At 39.4% G+C, this 10,651-nt stretch overlaps 1 protein-coding gene across 1 annotated transcript in view; it reads left to right on the top strand.

Moving 5' to 3' along the window:
* MMRN2 (multimerin 2) overlaps positions 1-9,982 on the top strand; it is a 29,158-nt gene extending 19,176 nt beyond the window's left edge. The window contains exons 4-7 of the mRNA XM_009272525.2: positions 805-873; positions 2,146-2,319; positions 3,438-5,348; positions 6,375-9,982. Coding sequence (XP_009270800.1) covers positions 805-873; positions 2,146-2,319; positions 3,438-5,348; positions 6,375-6,763 — 2,543 coding nt within the window. The 3' untranslated portion in view covers positions 6,764-9,982. The remainder of the gene's footprint in view (positions 1-804; positions 874-2,145; positions 2,320-3,437; positions 5,349-6,374) is intronic.
* Positions 9,983-10,651: the final 669 nt, after the last annotated feature.

Here is a 10,651-nt window from a genome sequence, read left to right as displayed (position 1 = left end):
GACATTTTTTATGCTGAGGGTGGTGAAGCACTGGTGCCCAGTGCCCAGAGAGGTGGTGGATGCCCCATCCCTGGAAACATTCCAGGTCAGGGGGCTCTGATCTAGTTGAAGATGTCCCTGCCCACGGCAGGGGGGTTGGATAGATGACCTCAAACATCAAACACTTCTGTGAAAATTTTCACACCATCTTCGTCTAACTCATCTACCCAAACAGACTCCATGGATACAATGGGAGTTCCTGTTTTTATCTCTGTAGGTTTAGCTTTTCTTCACAGATTTATCTCTAAGGTGATGCCCCAGCCTGACCTTAATTTATAATGTTGGAAGGATATTACCAAATACAGTGCTTCTGGTTTAGTCTCTCCTTCGTTACACTCATTGACCAAAACCAGCTGCTCCATCTTTATCTCCTCATTTGTACAGCATCACTCACTGTAGTTGGTGCCATCAGAAAGTTCAGGTAACTGGAAGAGGAATTTGCAGATCTTTTGATATGACCCCCCCAGAAAAAAACCCCACATATTTGCACTAGACTCATTTCTTAGGAGCAATAACTCAGCATGAGTTAAAAACGCCACCCCTACTGCGTAGCATTATCATTTACGCAATGTTATATGCTAGTACAGTACTGTAAGCAAAGTAAATTCTCCAGACAAGATGTTTTTTCCCTAAGAAACCTGCAATGCAGAAGCCTGTCTCCACATCAGTTACACTACGCATGAAATCGTCCTGCGGTGCCTTGCTAAACTGTAGTAGTTTCTGCATCTAAAACATTTTCACAGATGTATTACACCTCAATTGCAGATCCCCATTTTATTCTGGTGCCAGGAAGTCAAACTGAAGGACGGGGAGAAGAGGAGTTCTCAAACCACAGTATGTGCTTGAAGTTATTTTGCTTGCCATTCTTTTACCTCTCGGTCACAGATCAGAAGAGAAAGATGTATTTTTTAAGCTGCAATTTTAACATGATAAACTATGGACAATATCTCTAGTGAAAGCATTATTTGGGAAAGCTTTTGCACAACGACATTTATTGGCATAAATGAGGGCTTTTGGTATAACGCTACGCAAATGCTCTAGAGAAAGCATCCGAAAGTTTCAAAAGTTGTATGCTGGCTGGTCATCAGCGATACCTAGCGAGAATGCCAGCTGGTACTGAGGGTTAAACCTTTCAATGGCATGGAGGTTTAACCCCTTGCTCTGCTAAGCGGATTCACAGGAAAGCACACCGTGCTCAGAAGTCTTACCAGAAAAACGATCTATTCAAAATGCTATTTTAGAGCAGCTACCCAGTGGCTTTGGGATTGTTATGATGAGGTACCGTAGATTCATGCCTCAGGCACTCTATCCTACCAATCTAAGTATCCAAGAAGGACCTTTCCTTACCCTCTGGGGAAATGGTGTGGCTTGCAGTGCTATTAAGTATCTTCTAGCAATTGGCTTTAGTGTAGTATTGCAGCCCTAAAAGCGAGTCTTCTTTACATTATGCTCTCAGCACTGAACGAATAAGCAGTTGCTTCACAGGACTTAAGTTTATAAAACATTAGATTGAAATGTCAAAGGTAACCCTGGAGGGCAAGAAGGCCCCAGGATGGCACAGCCGGGATACACCAGTTTCTGCAGCTCTCAGCGTACACTTGGATATCTACAGCTCAAATCAGCTGGTATTTATTTAGAATAACATCAGTTAAAGGGCCCCTCAGCGAGAGTCAGCTATGACACTTACACCCTATGCTTCTGATTCCTCAGTGAAACACCTCAATTGCTCTTTCATCCTGTCCTTTTATTCTGGGTTGTTAAACCTTGCTATCCTTTCAGTCAACTGGCTTGAAAGGAGTTATTATTCCAGAATGTTTTTATGGCTTGGGGAGATTTTAAATGAAGAGCATTTTACTGCCATCATGGCTAGTGTGGCTGAAGTTGTTCTGTTCATATTTAAATATATTAGGTTTTCATTACTGTTGAAAAAAATGTTTGCAGAGAAACCGTGAGTTTAGGTGCTATAAATCAACAAACGCCCTAAATATCAGTGCAAAAGTTTCAGAGCAAAAAGCACACAGGTGTTCTCAGAGGTCTTGTAGGAATAGCTGTCACCTGGTTGCTGCACTCCGTTGCATGACTTTGTTTTTTTAATCTTGTGATTAGTGTCAACATCTGTGGATTCAAGAGAAATGTTGGAAGTCATTCAAAATCATGAGGCATTACTGGATGATCTTCAAAGTGATATTCATCAAGCAGTCAGCAACTTAGGTGACTTACAGAGAATATTTGAAAACAACGGTACAAGCATGGTGTTAGAAGTGAACCAGAGCAATTCAGGTGAGAGGTCTGACGCAGAATTATCAGCCTGCCAATAGGCCCTCTGAAACCACGCAGATCAGAAAGAAAAACTGGAAACAAAAATACCCTGATATTCCTTGGTCTGCTGGTTTCTAAAGAGAGCAAAACCAGATGCAATTCCAACACAAATGAATGAACCAAATTCAGAAGTAACTTGAAATAGGAAATGAGATGAAAGGCAGATTCCTTTGCGCTTCTCTGGAATTTCAGAATATGCCTTAAGCACAGAATGAAGAGGTCGCTTATACTTAAAATTTGTTAGCTTACTATTCTGCTTCTATGGCTTCTTCTCTTCTATGGGCATGCAGAATTTAGGTTTGGTTTTTGGTCTTTTTTCATACTCATGCTATATACTCTGATGTGCGGAATATCAGACTGGTGTATGTAAAAAAAAAAAGTAACATGCAACCCTTCTCTGGAACATTATTCCTGACATACACAGGAGTGGGGAAAAAAAGAACTACCAAATTTGACCTACTACTGTGAGCCATTGGCTCGCAGAAACATTTTCTAATGATACAGACTATTGTCCTCAGTGAACTTCAAGGCACTCAAGTTTGAACATTAAAGTTAGAAATCAAGCCTTAGTATAATTCATACCTAGTACAGATACTTCACATATTTTTCAAGTTATTTAGTCCTGGCCTGGAATATTCAGCTGTTAAGATGCTGTATAACTTTGTGAAGTAGAAGGTGCATTGTAGAAAGCATCAGAAAAAGAACAATATTATGAGACAGTCAAATAAGCAAGAGCCCACCAGCTAAGAACTGTTATGAAAATGGGCAGTTACAGCCACTTACAAAACTGCTTGTCCAGGGGTTTCAAAATGCAGTATTTTTATGACTTAAATGGGGCAGTCAATACATATCTAAGTTATTGTCTGCAGACTCAAAGGCACAATGTGCTTCACAGTAACCTTGATTTAAAATTAGGCTATTTTTGCAATTGTCAATTTATCATGTGGTCAGACTTTGGGGAGTAAGATGGCAGTTACTATAGAAAAATACATACTTGAGTTACCCTGGCCAGATTAAGATGTGTTCCAAAAGCAGGATTTAAATTTAATTAAATTAATTTTTTTAAACTGTGTTAACAGATCTACAGGAAAGGCTTCTGCAGCAAGTTTTGTTTCCCCATGTGGAGAATTTTCTAAGGAAACATTTTAACCCAATGTGGGCAAGCTTCAACAGAAGCTTACAGAACCTCTCGAACATGGTAAGAAACCTGTCCCGTGATGTGGAAGCCAACAAGAAAAGCATAGAAAGATTCCAAGAGAGCACTGTGCCCAAGAAGGAATTCCAGGAGCTGGGAACTAAGTTTGAATCAAAAGTCCAAGAAAACGTGGTGAAAGTTGATCAGGTGAAAAGAGATATAGAGAAGCAATTGCAAATGCAGCAGGCTAGTATTCACTATAATCTCACCGCGATCAAGGCAGATACTGACACAAAGCTCAAGAAGTTTCATAAGATACAGCAGTCCCATTTCTTAGCCTTGAACAACAGCATAGCAAACATGAAACAAGAGCAAAACAATCTTGAAAATAAATTTGAGACTTTGAAAAAAAATTTAACAGAACTCTCTTCACATCATGGTCCCAAAGATGAAAATACCCAGTTAACCATCAGACAAATAAACGACATTCTGGCAGGGCATGCAAAGCAGCTTAAAGAACTTTACATGGAGTCAGATGTGGCCTTTCAGAATATTGCAGTTTTAGAGAGGTGGTTTAAGGAGTTGAAAAAAAATATCTCAAAGTATAGGCCAGAAGATCTTACAATAACTTTAATGGAGAAATCACTTATTATGGAAGAAAACAAAGCAGCAATGGAAAGGCAGATATCAGAGCTCAACTACACTCTCTCAAATCTTCGGGAAAACTATTCAGATCTGTTGAGGTACATGGAGGAATGTAATTGCCAGAGAATATCTTCTGACACTGATGTACTGGAGGAAGATTTAAAGAATATCACTTATTCCCTTGAAGGCACCCAATCAAACTTAAAGGATATGAAGCACTTAGAGTCAGTTTTCAGAGATCTCTTGAGGAATGAAATTGAAGAGCTCTCCTCAGCTTTTCCATCTATCCATCAGTCCCTTAATCTCCGTCAAGAAGAAAATAGGCAGCTTCAGTCACAAGTTATGGTTTTTTCAGAAGACATAGGCTTCTTGAAGAAGAAAGATGAAGAAATTCATCGACACATCAAGTACCTCAACAGTTCTTTTGGCTCTCTTTTGGAAGATGCCATGCGGCACGAAGCAGCACTGGAGGCTTTACTGGGAGAAGAATTTATGGAAGTGTTGTTTGAAGAAGATCCTAGTATTCTAATATCATCAGTATTTCAGCTGCAAGAGTCTTTCAGACATATCTCAGATAAACTCCAAGAACAAAATGTGACTTTAGAATCTCTTATAAAGAGATTTCATCTCTTGGAGAGAGGTCAACAGAATAATCATGATGCTCGTACATCTCCTAAGCATCCCAAAGAAGAAACACAAACATCCTCTACTCTAGATGACGTTAGTAGTCAACGCAGCATAGTAGAACATATGGAACCTAACTATGAGGCTGCCAAAGATGACTCCTTGGATAGCTCAGCTTACAATGATATCATGACTCTGAAGAATGATATCAAACACCTGAGCCTGGCAATCAAGAGGCATGAATCCAGAAGTAACATGAATCTCTGCTGCAATCATACAATAGCAAATGCAATTGAGCCACTCAACATTTCTGTGGAAATTCTCTCAGCAGATTTAGTAACCATCAAGCGGAAGCTGGAGGAACACCTGCTGATTTTTAAAAAGCTATTTGGAAGCAATGAAGAATTAGCTGCCTCAAATATAAGTCTGGATGTTACAAAGATTCAGTCAATGCTGACCAGAAAAGTGAGAAGGCAACAGAAAGGTCAAGACAAGCAAAGAGACAAGAAAAAGCCTGAGAAGCACAGAGAAAATATGCAAATGATAAGCGGAAGAAATACGGTGCAGACAGAACTTTTGGAAAAAGGTGGGTTCTTTTCTTTTACTTGCTCACGTGCAGGTCTAGCTTCTTTCTGGGCCCTGCTTTAAGTTCCACACACACAGCATGTTAGTTGCGAGACCTGTCAGATCTTGTGGGATGCTGGAGGGAGAAATTCTGACATTATTTACATCCTCCCCCTCCATCAAAATAAGCAGTTTGAGTGAGAATCAAATTGATACACTGCTGCATTTTGCTCGAGGCCAATAAAATTACACCCATTATAGCTGCTGGGAAATTGGCCTTAAACTAATTCAACTTCAGATGTTTAGAACACAAATTTTGTTTGTAGATGCTCATGTTCACGTAGTAGCAGTTTCCTCTTCTGAAGCTGATGGGGAGTGCTAGGCTTCCTGGTCTTGCTTCTTTTTCCTCTGTTATTTGAGTCTGGAAGGAGTGTACTCAAAGCATCAAACCCTTCCTAACGTGGACAGATATGTTAAATGAACTGCTGTAACTCGCACAAGTGGAACAGGGAGGACTGACCAGAGAGTACACGCTCTCTCTTACGGCTAAGCTTCAGAGACAAGTTTTCAGCTTATTCTTCACTGTGACTGGCCAGTTCCCTTTCCCTGTAAACATGTGGCCATAAGCACCTGGTAATTACAACCACCACAGCTTTAGCACCGGCTTTTATGATTGTAGCCCTTGTTATGGACATATAACATAGAGCAAAAATCAGCCCCTTTAGGCATCTGTGCTGCAAAACTGCAGTTAAGACTGAATAAGCAGAGAATGTATTTCAAACTAATTTATTTTTAGGATAGCAAAAAAGTGCTTTTTTTTTTTTTCCCCGGGTGGCCTCAGCCTTATGCTTTTCCAACACTATCGGTTCAGATATTTCCAGGGAACCATTTGATCTAATCCCAGGCACATACCCATTTCAAGCATTTAGTTCTACAAAGGAGCATACAGAAATGAGGCCCGATAGGGCTTCACCCTACCTCCCACCCTGATGATCCTGGGGGGAGAAGAGTGCTCACTGCTGAAGTCCTGTTCCTCTTTCTTTTTCAGACTCATTGGTGGCATTCCATGTGGGATTCTCAGAAGGAAAGGATAAAGAAAAAACTCTGAGGTTTAATGAAACTTATCTCAATTATGGAAACAGCTATTTCCCTGAACATGGCTACTTTAAAGCACCGCATAAAGGCGTCTACCTGTTTGTCATCTCTGTGGAGTTTAGTTCAGGACCAGCATTAGGACAACTCTCCTTTAGCCGTGGGTACAAAAAAACTCTCTCAAGTAGTCAGAGGAAAACACCAAATGGAAACACCATGACTACTTTTGCTATGGCAGAAATGGAGAAGGGGGAGAAAGTATGCTTTGAATTGCTGCAGGGCTCTGTAGTGAAACGGAGTCCACCTGGGACAACAATGGGTGGATTCTTAATATTTAAAACTTGAATAGTGACATTTTGTTTTGTTGATATCTTTCCATAGATGCAATGGATCAATTCACTATTGCTTCATCTGTGATGTATTCAATCCTACTGCATGTGTTTAAACATAGCACTACCCTAGATTTGTCTTCATGCTTCTTTTCTGGAAGTGTTTGGCTTTTGATTAGTTGCTTATGAGCAGCAATGGTATTTTCTTTCAAGCGGTGAGCTAATGGTTTGGAGTCCAAATGTATCAGCACACACATTCCCAAACTCTTCCACTGTGAGAATTGCACCTAATTAGAAAAAATGTTTTGTGGGACTTTCTTCACTTAGAACACAAAATTTCTCCTTTCCCATGGCAAATACCCCCACCACTGGCAAGGAAAAGATTTTAGGAAGGACTGTATATATCAACTCTCATATTTTGTGAATAGTAGCTTAAAACCAAGCAGCCAGGACAATTTTACCTTTTAGTTCTCTGTAGACCACAGGCAGTCACAGACTGTCTTGGAAACTTCCGCAACCCAACTCCAATTCAATGTTTCAGTCTGTGCACAACATGAACACGAGAAGAGATCGATCAAACCCAGTAAGATGCACCCTACGCAAGTATTCCTCAGCAAGGATCTTAGAAATGGCCCGGTCTTTTTGCTTCTGGGCCTGTGTTGTATTTCAACTACACTGCAAAAATTTAGGAGTAACATAACATTGTTAACGTAAATTACATCTACATTTAGACATCAGGAAAATGTCAACAATATTCAAAAAATATCGGTGAAAATGCAGTTTATTTCTAAAGATAATCCTGAAGAATATCGTGAATTCAGCCCAGAGTTCAGCATTTAGTAAACAGTTTAAAACCAAGCAAGCAAGCAAATAAAAATAACAGCAAAAAGGAGAGCTCATTGGTCTGCTGTCATTGTTGGACATAAAATAAATTTGTAATTAGAGTAAACCAAAAAGTAGAAATTCTGAACTGTGGCCTTTTTTGAATTTCCAAAATCTCAAGATGACCACGTCTGGTCATGTCCTAAACTTTTCTTCTGTCAAATAAAAATATCCCAAAGGCTTTCATTTCAAAGAAGTTCAATTATTGTAGTATTTTTCCTTGTCTATCCTAATGCCTTACAAAACAGTATTAAAACAATTACATTTACCAAAAATGAAATGCATTTAGAAATTCCCAATATTTAGGATGAAAGAGGTAAATTCTTATTATGTATTTTATGCCCTTTTAAGGTAGCATTTTCTAACAAATCTATCCTGCTGTTAAGGGGTTTTCTCCCCACCCACTTGTATTCTAAGCAACACTAAACTAAAAAATTATTAAAAACCACATCGGTACCAATACACATTGCACTTAAGACAACAGTTTGACAAGCAGACAATATGTACCTTTTGAAATAAAGCTACAAATCAGTTTTGGCTACTGACTTGCTGAGAAGGTTGTTCTTCTCCATCCCAAAAAATCCAACAAAGCAAATGACTAAAAATGATCTCCCATCTACTCCTAGCCAATGCCGATTTTCACAGGAGATTAACGGGCCAAGCCTCCCCATTTATCTAGCACGGAGCCACATCTTGCACTGCTCTGCGGCAGGCAGTACAAAGCGCCCGCAAGCTCAGCGTCATTTTCTGTCCCACAGATTGCTCAAATATCTGAGGGAAGGAAGAGGAGAAAAATTTGAAGAGGTGCAATGTCAAACAGGAAGAAAAGCATCAAATTGTAAGATTGGGTTCTTTCGGTACAAAGCTGCTGTCCTGTAGTGACCCAGACGTTTTTACCGGTGCTCCTCCAATTATGGGCTTTTGTGGTGGCAGCGTTCTGCAGGGCCAAGCCAAGCGTGCTGCCCAGGTCTGGGTAGCTCAGGGAACACCCCATCTTCGGTGCACACCAATTCTGCAGCTACCAGCTAAGTTCCACAATTAAATACAGACAGGGGATATATATATTTAAAACCACTTCGCTTGTTTTTAAAGCTTTGACAGAAAGCTTCAGCTGGAACAAAAACCATACAGCTACTTGGAAAAGGACATGGCAGGTAGTAGATAGGATAGCAGCTCATCCAGACAGGACTTTTAAAGGTTTGGCATCCTTGTGCTTACCAGAGTTTACTTTTGTTGAAGAATAAACCAGGCAAGTTCACAGATCATCCAGAGTGAACACAATGTTAATATAAAGATGTTTTCATATTTGTATTCTTCAAATATGTGCTTAAGTTAGCCACCTGCATATACAAAGAAGACATGCTTGACTGGAACACACTCATTTTTAGACTATGACGCAAAAAAATAACAAAAGATAATGGATTAAAACATTCTATTGGCTGCATAAGCCAGGACGCCTGACTTGCTTCTCAGGTGACACGAGAAAAGATGATTAAGCTACTGGGTTGTGTTGTGGATTTTTTTTTTTTTAAAATGAATACATTAGCTTTTTAATAAACTTGCATCTAAACCACCTCTCAAGTACAAGCAAACTATTTTACTGCTGGTATAAATTTCTCTAACCACCCCACCCCCAAACACTTGTTTTGTTGCTCATGTTTTTTTGGGGGGTTGGTTTGTTGGTTATTTTGTAAGATTAACACAGCCCCATCACCATGACCTGCATTTTTAGGCAACAGACTACTGAAGGAAACCATTTTAATGAAGAGACAGCAGACTCCAGATTAGGACCTAAAGGAAAGAAAAATTTGGCACAAAAATGGCAAGAGGACAAGGATGATTAATTGACAATTTTAAAAAAATAGCTATTGGTTGGCTCAGTGGATTAAGAATAGGGGATTTTCAAACATGAAAAACAAACTGAAGCTGACCGTAGGCATTAGGAAAATAGAGTTGTCTGCAAGAACAGACAAGTTGCCTCAGTTTATCTCATAGCAGACCACCTAGACCAGCATGCCTGATGGCAGTTTCAGCCAAGCACCAATAGGCACAGAAACATGTATGCTCACTCCAAGGTATAGATGTATACATCTCGTCAACCTGAGCCTCATATTTAAAAAAAAAAAGCTTCCAACTTCTCTTAGTACTTCCCAGAAGTCCGGTAACTGCCAGAAAATGTTGCCGATAGCTCAGGTTTCTGGATTTCCAGATCAAACCACTAAGCTTTATAAAATTATAAAAAAGCTGTGCATCTTAATGCCTTCGCATAATTATTTTGTTACTGAAACTTTTACTGCTTTATGAATGTCGGTATCTTATAGTGCTTTACATTTTAAAATTAAAGTCTCCTAATTTTTTTTCTTTTCCGTTACTAAGAAGATCTCCTTACTTTACTCAAAATGCAAGTACCCATTGTATATCAACAGTTTTACTTTCTATAGATCCATCAGTGCCTGAATTCTGCAACCAGATTCATCTGAACCCATTTCAGATATCCACATCAAGCCAGTCTCTGAAGCCCATGGTGGTCACCCCTCATGAACCAGATTCACAAGGTGGTCAACCCACAGCAGTGGTTCTCTCAAGACTCAGATTCACAGCTGGTATTGACATTAACATCACTTTGGGGAGAGGTGAAGATAAAGCCGCAGAAGGGATTAATGATATTAATGGAATTAAATCTGGTCCTTTATGAAATTAGTGATACTTCTGCAATTTATTTAATTCACCAACTACTCAGTATGCTTTTTGGCTTGCACACAAAATATACACGTGGGGTTTTCAGACACGTCACTGGATACGGCCATTTCAGTTCTTAAATACTGATGCAAGCTCATCGTAACACATTTTTATATAGAAGTCAAAAATAATCATAGATAAACATTTTGATATTTATTATTAGCAAGCAGTAGAATTTATTTTCATTTATCAAAACCCCCCAACTTTTTCAAAAGGATCTTCGTATCTTTAGGATATAGCACCATCCGGTGGTCATTTCAAGAAGCAACATTAGGGGAAAAAA

The sequence above is a fragment of the Aptenodytes forsteri genome, unplaced genomic scaffold (genome assembly GCF_000699145.1).
Source record: "Aptenodytes forsteri isolate BGI_AS27 unplaced genomic scaffold, ASM69914v1 Scaffold106, whole genome shotgun sequence".
Classification (NCBI taxonomy): domain Eukaryota; kingdom Metazoa; phylum Chordata; class Aves; order Sphenisciformes; family Spheniscidae; genus Aptenodytes; species Aptenodytes forsteri.
The sequence above is the reverse complement of the archived record's forward strand: the minus strand, read 5'-3'. Positions and strand labels throughout refer to the sequence as shown.